This window comes from Protopterus annectens, chromosome 4.part1, assembly GCF_019279795.1.
Source record: "Protopterus annectens isolate FY-2018-M chromosome 4.part1, PAN1.0, whole genome shotgun sequence".
NCBI lineage: Eukaryota > Metazoa > Chordata > Ceratodontiformes > Protopteridae > Protopterus > Protopterus annectens.
The window spans coordinates 990,175,412-990,197,125 of NC_056734.1; the positions used below are offsets into that span (position 1 = coordinate 990,175,412).

The 21,714-nt window shown below is 44.1% G+C and overlaps 1 protein-coding gene across 1 annotated transcript in view; it reads right to left on the reverse strand.

Moving 5' to 3' along the window:
* PSMD1 (proteasome 26S subunit, non-ATPase 1) overlaps positions 1–21,714 on the reverse strand; it is a 2,664,479-nt gene that overhangs the window by 1,928,524 nt on the left and 714,241 nt on the right. The window contains exon 9 of the mRNA XM_044070690.1: positions 7,509–7,637. Coding sequence (XP_043926625.1) covers positions 7,509–7,637 — 129 coding nt within the window. The remainder of the gene's footprint in view (positions 1–7,508; positions 7,638–21,714) is intronic.

Here is a 21,714-nt window from a genome sequence, read left to right on the forward strand (position 1 = left end):
CAGAATGAAATTAAGATCCCAAGCAGGTATTGGTTGTTTCCTTGGAGGTCTTAGATTCTTAGCCCCTCTGAGGAACTGTCTTAAAAGAGGGTGAGAGAATAAAGGTGGATCAGTGCTGTATTCTGCAGAAATGGCTGAGGCATGGATTTTGATGGAGGAGAATGAAAGTCCACTGCTTAGCAGCTCAGCCAAATATTGTAGTATTTCAGGTAAATTCAGTTTTCCAGGATCTTGTCCCTTTTTCTCATTCCAGACAAAACAGTTTCCATTTTGCGGAGTAAGCTTTTCTAGTTGATGGCCTTCTGGCCTCCAAAATGACATCCTGCACCTCCTTGGAGAGTAGGGCCTGTTGTGATGTAAAGGAATCTTTCCATGCGGCTAGATTGAGTGTTTTTAGCTGGCTGTAAAGAGTTTTGAAGCTGTGCTGAGTCAGAAGAAGAGGCATTAGAGGCAGGGTCCATGGTGGGGAATGCGTCAGGCTCCTCAGGAGTGGGTACCAGTGTTGCCTTGGCCAGTCCGGAGCAATGAGAATCATCTTTGGTCTGTCTGCTCTGGTTTTCAATAGAACTTTGGGCAGCAGAGGAAGAGGTGGGAAGGCATAAACTGTCATTGATGTCCAACTGAAAGAGAGAGCGTCCACTGTCCAGGCCTTTGGATGGAAAATCCTTAAGCAGAATTTTGTCAATTGATTTTTGTGGGAGGCAAAGAGATCTATGTCTGGCCTTCCCCATTCTTGGATTATTTTTGTAAAAACTTTTGGATGCAATTTCCATTCGTGTGGATCTGTCATATTCCTGCTTAGGTTGTCTGCCAGCGTGTTTTCCTTGCCTGGCAAGTACTGTGCTTGTAGTTCCATTTTTAACTCCATGGCCATGTTCCAAAGTGACATGGCCAGTCTGCATAGGGGGTAAGAATGTGTTCCTCCCTGTTTGTTTATGTACCACATAACTGTGGTGTTGTCCGTTCTTATCAATAGTTGACCTGGTTGTAGAAGGTCCTTGAAAGCTATAATAGCATTTATTACTGCTAGCATTTCCTTTTGATTGATGTGAAGGTGCTTTTCTTTTTGGGACCATTTGCCCTGAATGCACCGATCTGTCATGTGCGCCCCCCAGGCGTAGTCCGAGGAGTCTGTTGTGATGACTTGATTTGCTAGAGGCTTGCTGAATGGAAGACCTGTGTTTGTTTGACATGCTTGAGCCCACCACAAAAATTCCTTTTGCAGACATGGAATTAGTGGTATTGTTGTTTCCAAACTGTGGCTGTGTTGAGACCATATGTTTTTCAGGTACCATTGTAGTTTCCTCATATGCAGCTTTGCACATGGGATTAGTAAGATGCAAGATGCCATGAATCCCAGAGCCTGCAGGATTTTCCTTGCAGTCAGCCTGGTGCAATTTGCTAGTGCTCTGAAGTATTGAATTAGTTGCCCCTGCTTCTCTGGTGTGAGGTAGGCCATCTGGGTGTTTGTGTCCAAATTGGCATCCAGTAAAATTATCTTCCGAGAGGGTATTAGCCTTGATTTCTTTTTGTTGACTGTGTATCCCAGAGAATTCAACAACATTATTACATAAGCCAGATGTTTCAGAAGAATGTGCTTGCTGTCCGCTTGGATCAGGCAGTCGTCCAAATAGGGGTATATTTGTATCCCTTGAAGTCTGCAGTAGGCAATTACTGATGCCAGGCATTTCGTGAATACTCTGGGCGCAGTAGATAAGCCAAAGGGCAATGCAGAGAATTGATAATGGGTTGAACCTGCAAGAAATCTGAGGTACCTTCTGCAATTTTGTCTGATTGGGACAAGCAGGTATGCCTCCTTGAGGTCCAATGTTACCAGCCAAGACTCCTTGCCCAGCATGGGAAGAAGTTGCTGTAGAGTGAGCATCCTGAATTTTGGTACGAGTAGAAATGTGTTTAGGATGGATAGGTCCAAAACAGGTCTCCAATCTTTTCCCTTCCTTGGTACCAGAAATAGCCTGGAATAAAAACCTTGACCTTGTTTGTGCGTAGGTACCTCTTGTATAGCTTTCATGTTTATGAGATCTGTAATTTGCCTTTGTGCCTCTGCCCTTTGATTGTGTGGCAGGTGTGGCATGCCTCTCATTTTTGGAAGGGTGTGAAAATGGAATTTGTAGCCTCTGTTTATAATGTCCAGGATCCATTGGTCCTTTGTGACAATATGCCAATTTTTTGAAAATAATGCCAGCTTTCCTCCTAAGGGGGCTGCCATTTGAGACTTGCTTGGCATGCAAAGGGGAAAGTCATTGGGTTTGCTTTCTGAAAGATTGCGAGTTATCCTCACCACCTCTTTGTGCAGGAGCTTGCCATTGTCTGCCTCTAAACGATCCCTGGGATTGTCCTCTGCCCCTCGGGCGCCTGTATCTGCCTCTTTGGGGTCTGTCCGTGGCAGGAAAGGACCAGTTTTTGGAAGGCCAATTTCTACTAAAACGTGGGGGTTGTACCTGTAGAAAATCTTTCACAGTTTGCATTGATTTAGCCTTTTCCTTAATACCTCCTCAGCATTAGCACCAAATAGTACTTCCTTTTAAAGAGGGGCGTCTAATAATTTAGCTTTGACATGATCAGGCAAGGCTTGTTCCTTGAGCCAGGCATGCCTACGTATGACTGATCCTGTAACAGCAGCTCTACATGAGGCCTCTAGAGCATCAAAAACACATTGTAAGGTATGCTTACCCACTTGCTCTGCAATATGCATCAAATCCTACAACTCCTTCAAGTCTGGTTGTTCAGGTTGTGACATTTTACTTTTCAATTGTGATAACAAAAACTGTTGGTATTTTAGCATATGGAACTGACAGTTTAAGGCCCTCATGGTTAAGGTAGCCGAGGTATATACCTTTTTTCCCCACCTTTCTAAGGATCTGGAATCTCTCTCGGAAGGTAATGGATTTTTAGCAGTGGAGGCCTTAACTCCCTTGGGGCCCTGTGAGATGGTTTCTGGGTCAGCAGCATGGCTTTTGTATACAAATTGGTGAGAGTCAGGAACCCTGTAGTACCTGTCAGGCTTAACTGGAGCTGGAGGTAGAGAGTCCGGGTTAAGGCAGGCCTCCGAGTAAACAATCTAGGGTGTCCAAGACAGGAGGTATAGCCAGAGGCCTGTGCTGAGGTAGCAAGAGAAATTCCCTAAGCCTTTTCTTGGAATCTGAATAATCTTGGCCTTCCCAGTGGAAGTGTTCCCTTAAGGTATGCAAAGTTTCCCCAAATGAGTAATCCTCAGGGGGGGATACAGAAGGGATGGACTCCTCCGCATTAGAGTCTTCAAAAGGGGAGTAAGAATGTTCCTGATCATCAGAGTGCTCTGAAATAATGCAGCCCTGATCAGAGGAGGGGGAATCTTCCTCCACTCTGGGCCTTTTGTCCGGTGGGGGCTGAGAACCTCTGGTAAGAGTAATCAAATCCTCAGCCATTTTAAGCATCTGTTTCTTAGGCATGGGGCCTGGAGATGGGCCCTGTGTAGCTTGTCTCAGAGTGCATGGTTGCTTTAGACTTAGTGAAAGCTTTGATGGTGAAAAAAGAGGAAGGTCTGAAGACACCTTGAGTGGAGGTGGACCTGTCCACATTCTGAGTTTCAACTCCAAGAGTGGCTTCGGTATCTGTAGTTGGGGTGTGGGCCGAAGAGCCTGCGACCTCGGGCACAGGAGACACTGCCAAAGAAGTGTCGTCGGTAGTCAGGGGCTGCGTAGGCACCTCGCTGAGAACCGGACCACATGTAGTCGGCTTTGGCATGGTGTCGGTAGAGGCCACGGACCTCGTGTGTCGGTCATTATCTTTGCGTTTTTTAGACAAAACTGGAGTCTGAGTATATGACAACATAATATAGTTAAATGCTTTCCCAAAATAATGCTGGGCGAACTCCGCCCGACGCTTAATGGTGCGTTTGTTGAATGTAGCACAAAAGCGACAGACCGAGACGTCGTGGTCTGGGCCTAAACAAGGTATACAGAGGGAATGGAAATCCTTATGCGGTATTTGCTTCCCACAAGAAATACAATTATTAACTTTGTCTGATATCGGTCTGAGGCAAGAAAAGTTTCCCCAACGGGGTACTTAGCTTTCAAGAAGACTTCGGTTTCCAAATTTTCGTAATCTCAGGAGCTGGCAGACCGGCACTTGCGAACTGCTTCTGCTTCTGGCACCGCGCGGCAAGAAAGACTGAAGAAAATGGCGTCGGCTGGTTCCTTTATACCCCTGTCGCACTGACGTCAGGGAAGAAGCGACGACAACCGACGCCGGACCTAGATTTGGGAATTCGTCCGACCGAGGACCCGCCTGATGGCAGGAGAACCCATCTGTTATGACTGCAGCTGTATGCACGATGAACATCTACAAATTAATAAAAATAAATATAGCTATATAATCTGTATTGTACATTCCCCCACGTAATAATGTAGCTACACTTGAAGATACCCTTCACTGACTAACATGTCACTACCCCTAAGAAACCATACTCGGACACCTTAGACCGGAATACCTGTTCCTCAGACTCCCCAACCACCCACGTTAACCTGCAAGCATTCTCACAAATCATCACAACCCCTACCAGGATAGGTAAACCAAACCAAAAAGAAAGCATACTTGATTGGATACTTAGAGTCATCCCCAATTGTACACCTCTGTGACCCTCCCTGATTACCCAAGCGATCACCTTCTCACCTATAAGCACAAAGCCATCAACCCCCAACTACTATTACTTAGAATGGTAAGAAACAATAAATACTTTAACCCCACCAAATTCCAGCAAGAGCTAAACTCATGTAAATGGTCAATTCTAAAACACCTCCCCTAAGATGAAGCAGTCGCATGCTTTAACAACAAATTTCTAGAAATCCTTGATTCTCATGCACCCGTTCGCTCAACAAGATCAAAGGCGAAAACTGCACCATGGCTTTCCAAAGAGTCTAAACTAAAAATCACTCTTAAAAATAAGGCATGGGCATTATGGCAAACTACTAAAGACCTCAGAGATCACATTAAATATAGGCAAATAAGTAACAGCACTAAAAAAAAAAAAACATTCTACAAGACAAAAAAAAAAACTACTACTATAACCTACAGGCAATAAATCAAAACAAGCCTCATAAGTTCTGGGCAGGTATAAATGAACTATTACATCCTGGACAAACTTCCACCCCAATCCCTGCAGCCACCATTGATAAACATTCTGAGGAAGTCTCCGACAGTTTTAACCGTTTCTTTACTGAGACTATTCAAGCCCTGGCAAGCAAACTACCTCCCAGCTCCCCTTGCTATAAAAGTAAAACCCCCAGAAACCAACTCGCATTTAGAGTCCAACTAGTTGCCAGCTGACTCATCCATATACCTTGATTAAAAATCTAAAACCAAGTACACTCTCCACTGATAAACTCCCTGCCGAGTATCTACAAAAAGTAGCCAGTGCCACTGCTTACCCCATCTAGATAGTAATCAATTGAATAGCAGAGGCCAAAATCCCCCCTCTATTTGGAAAACATCCTATGTAATCCCACTTCATAAAGGAGTAAGCTCTACTGACTTACCCAATTATAGGCCAATAGCAATACTATCCCCACTTGCAAAAATTATGGAAAAATGTATCCATAGACAACTGATGCATCACCTAACTCAGAATAACCTCATGGCAGACTCCCAGCACAGCTTCCGACCTCACCACAGCAATACTTCAGCCCTTCTAGCATTCTCCAATACCATAAACCATAATTGCAATAACAACATATCCTCTGCCCTCTTCTTGGATCTCTCCAAGACACTTGATATGGTGGATTCACAAAATACTAATCCACACCCTGAAAAATTTCTGCCTGGACATTACAGCCATTCAATGGTTCCAATCTTGTCTGAATGATAGACATCAGGCTGTCATTTGGCAAAACAAACTTTCTAAACTCCTACCCAACACACTAGGTGTACCCCAGGGATCCATACTAGGGTCCCTTCTATTACCCATCTTCATTAACTGCCTCTATACTGTTATCCCTAAAGTCAGCTGTACCCAATACGGTGACTCCACCCTGATATGCTCAGCCACATCTCCAAACGAACTGTGGTCAGCTAGACAAACCACCTTCAACACAATTGAAAATTGGCTTTCTGGTCGTCTGATCCTAAATCCCCCCTAAAAAACAAACTGTTGCTTTTCTCACCAATACACAGGTCTACTGCATTCACTTTTACCATTAAATCTAATAATGGCACAATAATCTCCCCAGACTCCTCTACAAAACTGTTGGGTGTTTTCATCAATAATAATCTTAAATTCGACCTACATATTAATCCATTAAGAATATCAATAAAAAACTTAGCTCACTTTACATGATAAAAGCCTTCCTAACCCTCCTGCTAGATTTGCCATAGCTCGCTCTCACATACTTTCAACTCTTCTGTACGCATCCCCTATAATCTCCAATTTAAACAAATCTGTCCTTAAACCATCTGCTATAACCATATTGTCAGATTTGCCAATGGCCTGCCTTATAGGACTCATCACTGTATTAACCTAAAGCAGCTTGGCTGGCTAGAACTAACCAGCTTGGGTGGCTAGAATTACCCAGCTTGATCCAGTATAACCTTATGATTACTGCCCATAAAATCCTTCACAATCTAGATAATACTCCAGTTCTTTAAAACATTATCCACTGTACGAGTTAATAACATTATTTTGTAACTGACTTATGTTACTTAATGATGACCTACTCTCAGTATTTTCTTTGACCCTGGAACTTCTATAATTTGCTTAGGTATGTAACCTCTGTAAATATTGTATTTTAAACTTAACTACTTGCTTAGATACATTAACTACTGTACATACTGCATTTTTAATCTAAACTGCTGACCTTGGAACTTTTCTCCCCAGGCCTCTGCTGAAAACGGATATGTACCCAGTCGGACTATCCCGGTCAAGAAATGTAAAATAAACAAAACTGTACTTCAACAGCAATGCAAGTTACAGTTTTAGTTGCATGCTTGAGTGATGCAAACTTTTGCATAATTAATTGTATATTCAATATGCTAACAAATTTAGGATGCAAGATATGTTGCTGATAAATGGAATGAGAGTCTCAAGAACAGGTGGCACTAGATAGTAAAGCTGATCAGACAGCAACTGTACTTGAAAGTCTATGGGGAAGTCAAAGAATAAAACATTACAAAAGAAGCAAGAAAGAATAAAACTGAAAAGATTTGGTACACAGGGAAGGAGGTAGTGAATGTAATTACAGGGAAAGCACTGAAGAACTGGACTGGTTAATTACTGAGCCATTCCCATTTCTGGTATTGGTAGCACATACAAACTGTCTGCTGTGCCAAACAGTGCCTTAGGAAAGAAAGCACAAGGTCTGCAAGACAAAGATGATCATCATAGGACTTCAGAGGCACATGTACCTCAACTGCAGCCCTGGCCAAACAGGAAGCAAAACTAAGAATTGGTTGCCACATTTAATGGGAGTGGAAAGGGGCTACTGAACAAGACATACATAAAACAACAATCTTACCTTTGTATTCTTCAGAATCATTAAGTCCGTGTTGTTGTTTCGTATCAAAAACTGAAGATGCAACTCTATAGCCATTTCCCCACTCAAGATTTTGATCATCTTATTAGTTTGATCTTTTGGTTCTGTGGTCTGAAAGAAAAAAATAGACTAAATAAAATTTAGGAAAATGCTAATAGACCTTTGTGTGGGAAAAGCTGCACAAATATAAAAAAAAAAAAATAAAGAAACGTGAAAAAGGACAAATGTAATATCTTAACTACATGTGCATGCAGTCAATAAAAATAGTATGACTGTAGTAATAAAAAAACTAAAAGCATACTCTTGGGGGAATGACCAGTCGGCTAAGGTTGGACTTGCTTACCTCAGGGAGAGAAAAAAGGTTTCCACTACAGATCTACTCACAAGGTAGTGGTCTGAATCTAGCCCCAGGTATACACAGAAAAAACAACCATGATATGCACTGGAAACTTCCTGCACATGCATAACACACAATACACATCTGTGCACACACCAGCATGTAAAGTACTTAATGACATTTCTCTCCCCTCCTATACCCCACACATGCAATACAGCCACACAACCAAGTTCCCGGGTTTTCCTCAGACTGTCAGAGAAAGGTCCTTTCCCCATGACTAATCAGACTATGCCCAACTAGCTTATGCGGGGGTAATCCTAGAATGGAAGCAGAAGTAATGGGCTAATGGGGAACTAAACGCAGTCTGAGACAGCTACCAGATGACTGAAGGATCCTAAGAAGATTAAAGCATATTCAAGATATTATGAATTGCTGAAAAAATGTAGAGGTTAGGAAGATGTTACCAAGACGTTGTCAGCTACATAAGTGCAAGAATGCTGAAGTCTGTGCAGTCACTGAGACATGGTTTAAAGCCACTGACAGCACAGCAGCAGTGAAAGGTTATAATGCCTTCCACACAAAGGCCAGCTACTTCACAGGCAGGGACTAAAGGTGATGCTGTCCATTTACAGCAAAAATAAATGCACTTCAAAGGCTAGTCAAACAGGACAATGCACTTGAGCTGCTCCATGTTCAAATCATCTTCGGTAAAATTCAATACCACTTCCTTGCAAGCTATAGATCCCCAACCTATGACTCAGGAAACCCATACCATGTATGTAACTTATTAGAAACACTAACTATACAACACAGTATCATATTCAAGGGTGACTTATTACCCCACTATTAACTGGCATTCTGTGCGTCACTAAATGTGCATGCACAGAGATTCCTGGATTTTGAGAACACAAACTCCCTGGACCACATAAGTCAATACACCAACTGAGGGTGTAACCATACTGGATCAGGTCCTCACTAATATGGAAAACTGTTCCACATCCCCTACTGTAATGCCTTCCATGGTAAGGTCAGACTACCTAACCTGGACCAAAACACTAAAGACAGAGGCGCGTCCATATTCGTTAAGGATATCCACACCTCCAGGCTAGTTGCTCAGCATAATGCATCCCAGATTATCAAAGTGCAACAAATCCTGGGCAAGACCACAATCCAAACTGTAGCTTGCTACAGATCTCCCACCAGGCACCAGGATTCCCACTCCACTGGAAAATATTAGGGTACAACCCAACATTCTAATAATGGGCGATTTCAACTACCCCACCATTAACTAGGAAAACTACTCGCGTACCAACTCTTTTGGCTCAACGTTTTCTGGAATTCATAAATTCCAATGCCTTAGAACAACTTATCCAAACCTCCACCAGGGGCAGCAATATCCTAGACATGATCACTTCCAACAAGGCTGACCAGTGTTCCACACCAGAGGTCAATTCCTCATTGGTCAGATCCGACCACAAGCTAATCACCCTAGACATCCACAACCCACCCCCACCTCCCCATTAGGGAAACCACTGTAAAACATTTCTTCAAAGCCAACTTCACGCTTAAGACAGAAGTGGCAAACTTCACGACATCCATGCAGACGGACAATATAGGTACGACAGTTAAATCCTACACAAAGGCACTTTATAAGCACTTAAACGAGTGCATGGACTGTGCCATGTCTAAAAGCACCAAGACGCTATCCTCCAAAAAATAGGAAGCCAAATCGGGTGGCCCCCTGCCATAAACAAACTCTACAACAGAAGAAAGAAACTGTTGCAAAAGAGTAAAATCCCATGATTGGAGGAACTCCCTGGTCAGGTTCAATAAAAAGCTGAGATCCCTCAAAATCCTCCAAAGCTAGTTACAAAAATAAAATCACCACTGATTCTAAAGACAATCACAAAGCATTCTATAGCGATGTCAACAATTTCAATGGCAACACTCAGATCTGCTCTGAGTTACAGCACAATGGCACTAAATATACAGAAAGTACAATTGTGTACACTTACCATAAATGTAGATGTTTGAGTGTATTCACTGTTGCAGTCATTACATTTGGGTTATCTACTTGCAGGTAGCCCTCAGTCGGCCTGATTAACAAAGTCTTGGTCTTGCGCTGGTTGCTGTCCCTTCTTCCATGACGTCCAGTCTTCAGGGGTATAAAACATGCAGCTGATACCATTACATCAGTTTTTCTTGCCCCAGATGTTACGTACTCCCCTAATGGGGAGCAAATAAATATTAAAGTACAATGATATACCTCCAACAAAAAAGCAAATACACAAAAAAGCTTTTAAGCATAGTAAAGGAAAGTAGAGCTATAACCAAAAGAAGTTAGGGGGCTGGAGGGAGGGTAACCAGGACTGCAACAGTGAATACACTCGAACATCTACATTTATTTTAAGTGTACACAACTGTACTATGTTCTTCGTGTTTCACTGTTGCAGTCATTACATTTGGGTGGACTCCCAAAGCTATGGATGGGAGGAGGAATTCAAATAGCATTAGGACCAGCTATAAGGCCCTGCAAGTAAATGATAATGCTTGGTGAAAGTATGTACAGAACTCCAGGTAGCAGCTTCTAGGATGTCCCTGGTAGGGACACCTTTGAGAAAGGCTGTAGAGGTAGATGCAGCCCTGGTGGAGTGAGGTCTGATCCCCTGGGGGATAGGTTTTCCATGGTGCTTATAGCAGAAATTAATGCAATGGCCTCTCCATTTAAAAATGGTATGCTTTGAAATAGCCTCCCCCTCTGCCCCTGCAGCAAATGCCACCAGCAGTTGTTCAGATTTCCTTTGAGGTTTAGTCCTGTCCAAGTAGGATCTATGTTGTCTGTGCATATCTAAGGAATGTAGTATTCATTCCCCTTTGTTCTGTGAACTGGGAAAGAAGGTTGGCAAATGAATGGACTGATTAAGAGCCACACTGGATACCACCTTAGGCATGAAGGATGGATTGGTTCTGAGAAACACCCTGTCCGCATGAAAAATGATGAAAGGCTCCACTGACATAAGGGCCTGTAATTCAGATACCCTTCTAGCTGAAGTGATTGCTACAAGAAAACCTGTTTTCCAAGAAAGAAATGTTATGTCAGCAGTAGCAGCTGGTTCGAAAGGAGGTAGAGCGAGTTTCTCAAAAACAAAGTTAAGATCCCAGGCTGGGGATGGAGCTCTCCTGGGTGGTCTCAAATTTTTGGACCCTCTGAGGAACTGCTTGAGCAATGGATGAGAGTAGAGGGGAGGTTCTGTTTTATAATGACCTGAAATGGCTGAGGTGTGGATTTGAATGGAGGAAAAAGACCAGCCCTTGTGAAGCAGCTCAGTTAAGTATTGTAAAATCTGAGGTAAATTGGGTGCTGCTGTGCTCATCCCTTGAGATTGGCTCCAGGCACAGAATCTTTTCCATTTTTCAGCATAAGATTATCTAGTACTAGGCTTCCTTGCCTCTAAACTGATATCCATCATAGGTTTACTGAGGGGTGGTAAAGGAGAGATTAGGTAATTAGCCAGGCTGCAAGGTTCAGTTTTGCTGGGACAACAGGGAAGGAGTCTGAGGCAGGTGCCATGGGGATAACCATGACACATTACGCGGGAGGAGGTACCAGTGCTGGTGCGGCCAGTCTGCAGCAAACAAGATCCTCCTGATTTTTAGTAGAACGTTGGAGACCAAAGGCAGAGGGGGGAAGGCATAGACTGATAGGTTTTTCCAGCTGAAGGACAGAGCATACACTTTCCAGGCATGGTTGTGGGGAGTCCTTGTGCAAAATTTGTCCAGTTGGTAGTTCTGGGATGAGGCAAATAGGTCTATATCTGGGTTCCCCCATTTGCTTGTTAACATGTTGAAAATCCTTGGTTCCAGTTTCCACTCATGTGGGTCCATGAGGTTTCTGCTTAGTTCATCTGCCAGGGTATTTAATTTTCCTGGCAGGAATTGAGCTTGTAGGTGCACTTGGTAGCTCAAGGCTATGTTCCCACAATGCCATGGCTAGTCTGCAGAGGGGGTAAGCATATGTACCCCCCTGCTTGTTTATGTACCACATAACACTGGTGTTGGCAGTCTTTACCATTAATTGTCCTGGAAGAATGTGGTCCTTGAAGGTATTTCGTACAGCTAACATTTATTTCTGATCGATATGCAGGTGCATGTGACTTGGGTTCCATTTGCCCTGAATGCACTTCCCTGCCAGGTGAGCCCCGCATGCATAGTATGATGCATCTGTTCTTAGGGTTTGGGCGGCAGGGGGTGGTGTGAAAGGCAGTCCCTTGTTTTGGTGTCCATTTTTATATGGTAGTACGCATCTTGGAGACCGATAGAGCACATCCAATCATCCTGATCCAAAAAGGGTAAAATGGACTGCAGTGTCACCATCCGAAAATGGGTGGTCTTGACTGCTCTGTTAAACTTGCTGAGATCCAGGATAGATCTCCAGTTCCCTGCCTTTTTTGGAACTAAAAAGGACCTTGATCAAGTTCCGGATTCAATCTGGTCTGCAGGAACTTCCTGGATGGCTCTTTTTTGCAGCAAATTTTTTACTTCCAAGGCTGTTTGATGCTGAAGACATGGTGGAACATCTGGAATTGCTTGGGGGTGTTTGGGGGAAGAAAATTTTGTAACCCCTGGATATTATGCACCGTACCCACGCGTCTTCTGCTATATCTTGACAGGCTCCTGTGTACAGTGAAATTCTGCCCCCGACTGACTCCAAAGGTAGGCAGCCGGGAAATCCGTCAGGGATTCTAAAAGGGCCTGGCAGAAAACGCATCTGTCTCCCTGTTGGGAACCCCCTGCCTCGAGGTCTGCATCTCCCGTTATTATTTCCCCCTCTGCCCCAGGGGGAATTATCTCCACAAGTGTCCAGCAAAGCTCCCTGGGACTTACGGAACCACATTTTACCACTCTTTTGGCCTTTGGGATAAGGCCTGGATGGAGTGGAAAAACGTACTCCTACAGCAGAGAGTTTTGCCATCTCGTTCACTCCTGGTAAGAGTCTCTCTAACTTGTGGCCAGAACAAAGCTGAGCCATCAAAGGGGGCGTTCATGAAGGAGGACTTTAAGGGCTCTGCAAATTGACAAAGGCACATCCAGGAGTGTCTGTGAAGAACCACTTCTGTGCCTGCAGCCCTACTCACGCCATCTGCTGCGCAAGAAATCAGGCACATGGAGGAGTTAAAAATGGAGGTAAGGGTCGTTAGCTGACTTGGAAGCTGCTCCCTCAGCTGAAAGTTCCTGAAGAGTATCTCCCAGCTCTCTAAGGAGACCCCTCTGAAGTCTTGGGAAATCTGTCAAATAGTACAGCGACCAAAGAGTAAAGGCCGCTAAAGAGAAAACACGCTTCCCATATCTACCCATGGCTCTAGACTCCTTGTTTGGAGAATGGACAGAAGAGGAAGTCACTGCAAGGCTGCTGCCACCATCATAGCATCAACAGGCACGCCTTTAGAGAGTAATGTCTTGTCCTCTAGTGCAGTGATGAACTTGTTAGGCCTTCTCGGAACAGGCTCCATGGTCTCTGAAACAGTCCACGCCTTTTGACTCACTAAACAAAAGTGGGTCGAAAGGCAAGACACCCAGCAGGTGGAGGGTCAGGAACCCAACGCATTCAGCTACACAGACTCGTCCTCAGAAGTGGCAAAAGACCTTTCCCCTCTGCCTAAGGATCTCCAGAATCTCTGACAATTACATCCTCAGAGGGGGTCCGTGGGGACCCTTCAGAGTCATCCAAGTCAGGGGAGTCCGCATACTTCCTCTTACCTTTTATTTCCTGAGAACCTCCTCAGAGCCATGCTCAGGAGAGGTCTCGGAAGAAGAGGGGTCGCCCTGTGGGGCATTGGCTCCTTACGCTTGGGACAGAGGAAGATCCGAGGCAAACAGCGGTATCAATGGGGACGAAGCCAATGGAACAGAGGGTGGAGCAGTCTCTGTAAACACCACACTCATCACCTCAAAAGCACCATGGTACGGAATGGAGGGAGACTCCGGCGATCCTGGAGATCTCCTCCGCACCAAAAGAAAACGGCTCTGAGGCAGATGTGGGAGCCGAACTCACCTGCGCCGAGGGGCCAAGAGGAAGAGCAGAGTCAGATAAGAGTCCGATGCCACTTCCCCCTCGGAGCTGGAAAGAGAGTTTCAGAGCCAAGACCCCTCGACAGGGCGGACTATCAAGGAGGTGGGAGCAGATGTCGGAACCTACAAGGCACGGGTTGTCAGAAAGTACAGTTTTGTACCTATCATAAATGTAGATGTTAGAGTGTTCACACTGCTGCAGTCATTACACTTGGGTTATCCTACCGTCAGGCGGTCCCGCAGTCGGCCAGAGTTCCAAAGTCTTGGTCCGGCGTCGGTTGCTGTCGCTTCTTCCCTGACGTCAGTGCGCCAGGGGGGTATACAAGATGCATCAGACGCCATTTTCTTCAGTTTTTCTTGCCCCAGATGTCAGGTGCCCCCAAGTAGGTAGGCAATATATATTGCTAATAAAAAATTATACATATAAAAATAACAACAATACCTTCATTTACAACCAAATACACCACAAAGGTTGTATAGGATAGAAAGGTATAGATAAGTCCAGCTAGTTCAGAGGGGATGGAGGGAGGGTAACCTGGACTGCAGCAGTGTGAACACTCTAACATCTACATTTATAGTAGGCACAAAACTGTACTATGTTCATCGCGTTACACTGCTGCAGTCATTACACTTGGGTAAAATCCCAAAGCTAAGGTTGTGTGGCTGGTCTATAAAGAGTTACGATTGGCTATGAGGCCCTACAGAACTGCAGTGGCAAATCCTGCTCTGGATTTAGAGTACAGAGGCAGGTGGTAATGCTTGGTAAAGGTGTGCACTGAACTCCAAGTTGCAGCCTGAGAAAGGCTGTTGAAGTAAGTGGCTGTTGCCCTGGTGGAATGCGGCCTAATGTTATTTGGGGCTGATTTTCCATGCTGTGTAGCAGTAACGTATACAGTGCCCTATCCATTTGTATATAGTCTGCTTTGAGATAGCCTTGCCCTGTGATCCTGCAGCATATGCTACAAACAGTTGCTCAGTTTTCCTGAAAGCTTTTGTTTAGTCCAAGTAGAAGCGTAGCTGCCTGTGTATGTCTAAAGAATGCAGAAGTTTCTCCCCTTTATTCTGGGGGTTTGGATAAAAAGTTGGCATATGGATGGTTTGGTTAAGAGCCACACTAGATACCACCTTTGGCATAAAGGTAGGGTTTGTCCTTAAAGAAATCTTGTCCTGATGAAAAATTATAAAAGGTTCCACATCTATTAATGCCTGTAGCTCTGATACTCTTCGTGCTGAAGTTACTGCTAGGAGAAGAGCTGTTTTCCACGATAAAAATTTTAGATCGCCTGTATTGGCTGGCTCAAAAGGTGGCAGGGTCAGTTTTTCCACAACGAAATTGAAGTCCCAAGTTGTTGTTGGTGCTCTCCAGGGCTGTCTTATGTTTTTAGCCCCTCTGAGGTACTGTTTTAGCAAGGGATGAGAGAATAAAGGAGGATCCGTGTTGTAATGTGCTGAAATGGCAGAGGCGTGGATCTTAATTGATGAGAGGGATAGGCCTCTGTCCAGCATCTCAGTTAAGTATTGTAAAATCTGAGGAATGCTTGGAACAAGAGGGTCAAGGTTTTGAGCCTGGTTCCAGGCGCAGAATCTCTTCCATTTTTCTGAGTAAGCTTTCCTGGTGCTAGGCCTCCTGGCCTCCAAAATGACATGACAGCTTTAGAGACAGGTGTTGCCTGTTTGACTAATGAATCTGCCATGCAGCCAGGTTTAGGGTTTTGAGCTGACCATGCAGTATCTGATTGTTTTGTTGAGTCAGAAAGTGTGGAATTTGAGGCAAAATCCATGGTGGGCCCTTCAGCCAAGTTCCTTAAGATAGGGTACCAGTGCTGGCGTGGCCAGTCTGGAGCTATCAGGATCATCTGTGTTTTTTCTTGTCTGGCTTTTAGGAGTACCTTTGAAAAGAGAGGCAGTGGCGGGAAGGCATAAACTTTTAGGTTTTTCCAGATGATCAATAAAGCATCCACTTTTCCATGCTTGCTTGTGATAAATCCTCGTGCAGAATTTCTGTAGTTGGCAATTCAGTGGGGAGGCAAAAAGATCTATGTCTGGGCATCCCCATTTTTGCGTTACCATGCTGAAGATTTGTGGATTCAATTTCCATTCTTGAGGGTCCATGACATTTCTGCTTAGATCGTCTGGCAGAGTATTTTTCTTTCCTGGCAGGAATTGTGCTTGCAGGTGAACTTGCTACGTTAGAGCTGTGTTCCACAAGGTCATGGCTTGCCTGCATAGGGGATAAGAATGAGTGCCCCCTTGCTTGTTCATGTACCACATTATTGTGGTGTTGTCTGTCTTTAATAATAATTGTCCTGGATGCAGAAGGTCCTTGAAAGCTGTTAGGGCATTTTGAACAGCCAACATCTCTTTTTGATTGATATGAAGATGCATCTGGTCTGTGGTCCACTTGCCCTGAATGCATTTTCCTGTTATGTGTGCTCCCCAGGCGTAATCCGAAGCATCTGTTGTTAGAGTCTGCCTGGCTGTGGGTAGGGTAAAAGGCTGACCCTGGTTTAGGTGACATGCCTGTGCCCACCATCGAAACTCCTGCTGCAGACAGGGAATCATTGGTATTACTGCTTCTAAACTGTGAGAGTGTTGAGTCCAAACACTTTACGTACCATTGTAATTTCCTCATATGCAGTCTGGCATATGGTATTAGTAGTATGCAGGATGCCATGAATCCCAGGGCCTGCAGAATTTTTCTTGCAGGGAAATGGGACTTTTTTGCCAGTAGTTGAAAATAATGAGTTAGTTGAACTTGTTTGTCTGGCGTGAGGTAAGCCATCTGGGCCATTGTATTTAAGCTGGCACCCAGGAATATAATCTGTTGCGAGGGCACTAGTTTTGACTTCTTTTCGTTTACTGTATACCCTAGAGAAATTAACCTTTTTACAAATGCCAGATGCTGTAGAAGAGTGTCCTTTGTCTCTGCTTGAATGAGGCAGTCGTCCAGGTATGGATATGCTTGAATTCCTTTTGGTCTGCAAAATGCAATTACTGGTGCCAGGCACTTTGTGAAAACCCTGGGTGCAGTAGATAAGCCAAAGGGCAGTGCAGAGAATTGGTAGTGCATTGTACCAGCTTTGAATCTGAGGTATCGTCTGTAATTTTGTCTGATAGGGACATGCAGGTATGCCTCTTTGAGGTCCAGAGTAACAAGCCAAGCATTCTTGCCCAGCATGGGTAGAAGCTGCTGTAATGTCAACATTTTGAATTTCGGAATATCCAGGTAAGTATTTAGAATTGAAAGGTCTAGTATGGGCCTGCAGGCCTTGTCCTTTCTGGGGACCAAGAAGAGTCTTGAGTAAAATCCTTGTCCTTGTTCCTGTTGTGGTACTTTTTGAATAGCTCTCATGTCCATGAGGGCTGAAATTTGTTTTTGTGCCTCTGCCCGTTGATTTTGTGGCAGGTCTGGCATTCCTTTTAGCCTTGGTAAAGTATGAAAGTGGAACCTGTAACCTTGAGACACAATATTCAGAACCCATTTGTCTTGGGTGATTGTTTGCCAGTTGAGAAAAAAGTGCTAGTTTTCCCCCTAAGGGGGCTTCCAAAAGGGAAGTGCTTGGTGTACGAAGGAGAAAGTCATTGTGACTGTTTCCTGTAAGGTTGAGACTTGTCCTTACCTCCTTTTGGGGTTGAGGTGCCCCACTGTCGTTGTCTGTTTGAGCCTTGGGGTTGAGATCTGCCTCTTCGGCATCTGTATCTGCCTCTCTGTGGCCTGACACTGGAAAGGACCAATTCTTAGTTGGCCAATTTCTGCTAAATCGAGGTGGCTGTACCTGTAAGAAATCATTGACTGTTTGCATAGATTTAGCTTTATCCTCCATTTTCTTTAACACCTCTTCTGCCTTAATACCAAACAAGGTATCATTCTGTAAAGGAGCATCCAATAATTTTGCCTTAACATGATCAGGTAAACTCTGTTCTTTTAACCAAGCATGTCTTCGAATCACAGAACCTGTAACTGCGGTCCTACAAGAGGCCTCTAAAGAATCAAAACCACATTGTAGAGTATGCTTTCCCACCTGTTCAATTGCATGCAATAAATCCTGCATTTCTTTACAATCAGGAGCTTCTGAGCTTGCAAGCATTTTCTGTTTTAACTGAGCCATTAAATATTGTTGGTACTTAAGCATGTGAAACTGGCAATTTAAAGCTCTTACTGCTAAAGTTGCAGAAGTGTATACGTTCTTCCCCCATCTACCCAAAGCTCTGGAATCTCTGTCAGAGGGCACTGGATTTTTTGCAATGGAAGCCTTAACCCCTTAGACCCTGGGAAATAGTTTCTGGATCCGTTGAAGGGTTTTTATAAAGAAACTTGTGAGAGTCAGGGACTCTATATCTATCCAGCTTGGCTGGTGCAGGGGGCAAAGAATTAGGAGATAAGCTGGATTCAGAGAACACATCATCCACAATATTAAGCAAAAGCAGAATAGCCAAGGGCCTGTGCTGAGGCAATAAAAGGAAATCCCTGAGCCTTTTCTTGGATTCTGAGTAATCCTGACTTTCCCAATGGAAATGCTCCCTCATGGTATGTAAAGTTTCCCCAAAAGAGTAATCCTCAGGAGGAGAAGCTGAAGGGATAGATTCTTCAGCATCAGAGTCCTCGTAGGGGGGTAGAGTATTCCCTGGTCTGAAGAGGAATCAGAGGAAATAGAAACCTGATCAGAGGAATCATAGTCTGTATCCTGCCTAGGCCTTTCCTCAGGAGGGGGAAGGGAACCCCTGATTAGAGTAATGAGGTCTTCAGCCATTTTAAGCATCTGTTTTTTAGGCATGGAGGACTGTCAAGGAAAATGCTGTACTTGTTTCTTTGTCTTTAATGGTACTTCTACCTTGGCTGTTATTTTAATGGTAAGTTGTGAAGGTCTGAAAACACCCTCAGAAGCTGATGCCTGCTCAGCGGCTCCGGACCCATCTGAGGGATTAGTTTCCGTAGGCCCAGTACCTTGAGTTTCCAGAGGCCTAGCTGTCTCCACGTGGGAGTCGGAGGCGGCCTGTGGCTCTGAGGTAGCGGGTGTCAAGGGCTGCTAAAGTGCCTCACTGAGAACCGGCGACTGGCCTAGAAGAGGTTTCGTCGTCAGTTTTGGGCCTCGGATGCCTGTCTTTATCTTTGTCCTTGCTATTTTTCGGTATTGCGGTCAGTTGATCCGACGGCATAGTATAATTGAACCTTCGGCCAAAGTAGTGCAAAGCAAAAATCAAAACGTCTTTTTATATTGCGTTTGTTAAATCTAGCACAAAACCGACAACTAGTGATGTCGTGATCAGGGCCTAGGCATGGAATACAGTAAGAGTGGAAGTCCTTATGAGGTATTTGCTTCCCACAAGAAATACAATTAACTTTTTCTGACATCGATCTGAGGCAAGAAAAAAAGTTTCCCCAACGGGGTACTTAGCTTTATTGAAGACTTCGGATCTGAAATTCGACTTTGAAAATCTCAGGAGTCGGCCGACCAGCACTTGTGAACTGCTTTGGGCACCGAGCGGCAAGGAAGACTGAAGAAAATGGCGTCGGATGCATCTTATATACCTTTGGCGCACTGACGTCAGGGAAGAAGAGACAGCAACCAACGCTGGACCAAGACTTTGGAACTCTGGCCAACTGCAGGACCGCCTGACGGCAGGATAACCCAAGTGTAATGACTGCAGCAGTGTAACACGATGAACATCAGACTGTTCCACTGCTTCTACTTCCATGCACTCCAGCTCCAAACTGGATGCAGTCATGAGGAAGAATCGACACAGGGACTGGTTAGGACAATGGCGCCACTTCTTTTGGGCTGGGCTCGACAACAATTTAGCAAATACAGGGGTATTAAGCAGCCTCTTCACCACTCTCTCCACATCATCCGATAAACTCCTGGATGATCGAAAGGAGTGGGCAGAGGACCGGTGACTACTTGCCACAGACTGCAAAAGTGGAGACTCTGGCACAGATCACACTGGCTCCAACGAGGGAGATCTCGATCTCTTTTGGATCCGGGATGGCTCCAAAGTCACAGATGGAGCCACCGGAGAGAAGAACTCCTCGGAGCTAACAATCCGCTAAGAAGGTTCTGAAGATTTTGATTTAGACTGTCTGCACCGAAGGTGGAGCCGACGAAGATGCCAGTTTGTCTTTGGATTTTTTTAAGGGCTGAGTATCCAATGCTAATCCAACCTGGGGTTTTAATAACCCTCTCAAAATAAGTTTGTTGCACCTCTCCTGCAAAACCCACGTGCTAAATGCATGGCAAACAGAACAAGAGTCCAGCAGGTGGACCGCCCCTAAGCAATATACACAACTTGTGTGCCCATCCGTAAGGGACATTTTCTGGCAACAGGAGTCTCATTTCTTGAATTCTGACTGCTTAGGAATTTCCTTAGAAATTATAAACATCAAAAAAAACAAAAGGACTACCAAATGGAGAGAATGCCAGGAATGCATAAGTGTGAAGCTAGCGCATATTGCAAATATATACACATTGACCATAAATACAAAATACAAGGGAGTCAACTACTTTAGTAAAATGAGGTTCAATTGTAACTCTACTAGAGTAGTTTATTTGGCTCAGTGTCAGTCTTGTAGTACTACATAGGCAAGACAAAACGCAAACTGAGGGGAGGGTAGGGTAGGGTATACGAGCATCTTTACAACATTCGGAAAATGAAAGTAGAAAATGTCTTGGCTAAGCACGTGAGGGTAGTCCAGGAAACTAAGTTTAGGGTTATAGATCAAATTAATTATGACATTAGAGGAGGTCCATTAAGTGTCGAACTGAAGGTTCATGAATTGTGTTGGCAGATAAAAACAAAAGCATACATCAAACCAGGTTTGAACGATGTACGCTCCTTAGCCTGTGTTACAACTGAAAAGTTTACAAGGCTGACCTTTTGGTCAGGACCATTTTTACGGCTCCATTGTTAAACCATTTCAGGCTTCAACAGTTATTTCCATTTTTATTTTTACTTTTAAAGAATTGAGCGTTACGGATGTTATTAATGTAATATATGAGTAAGGAAAATGCTTTATTTTACAGTATATATTCTTAAGTTAATTGAAGTAGTTTGTCATGCAACTTGATTACGTGGGACTATTTAAGATGAATGGTTTTGTAAATCATTGTCTGAAGTTGAGTGGAATAAACTTGACGAAAACGCTAACTTTTATAGGAGGACTTTTGGCGCCTGCCTCTTGTTTCTACTAGTTTGTGTCGTTTCTGTTTTTAAACTGGAGAGTTTTTTTTTTTTTTTTTTTTTTTAAGGAAAAAAGGGGGGAAGAAAAGGAGGCGGTATCCTCCAAGTTAAATGGCTACTGCTCCCAAAGGGAGAAGGTCTCAAACGGTTTCTCCCTAGGTAGCAAGGAAGGATAACATACAGTTGTGTACACTTACACCATAAATGCATATGTTAAGAGTGTATTCACTGTTGCAGTCATCACATTTGGGTTATCTACTTGCAGTAGCCCTCAGTGGGCCTGATTAACAAAGTCTTGGGTCCTGCGTCGGTTGCTGTCCCTTCTTCCTTGACGTCAGCTCTTCAGGGGTATAAAACATGCAGCAGATGCCATTACATCAGTTTTTCTTGCCCCAGATGTCAGGTGCCCCCCTAATGGGAAGAATTAAATCTATAAATATAGAAGGATATACCTCCAACAAAAAAGCAAATACACCAAAAAGCTTTTGAGCATAGTAAAGGAGAGTAGAGGTATGTCTTCCATGGTGCATGTAGCAGAATTGAATGCAATGGATTATCCATTTGGAAATGGTTTGCTTTGAAATAGCCTTCCCCTCTGCCCCTGCA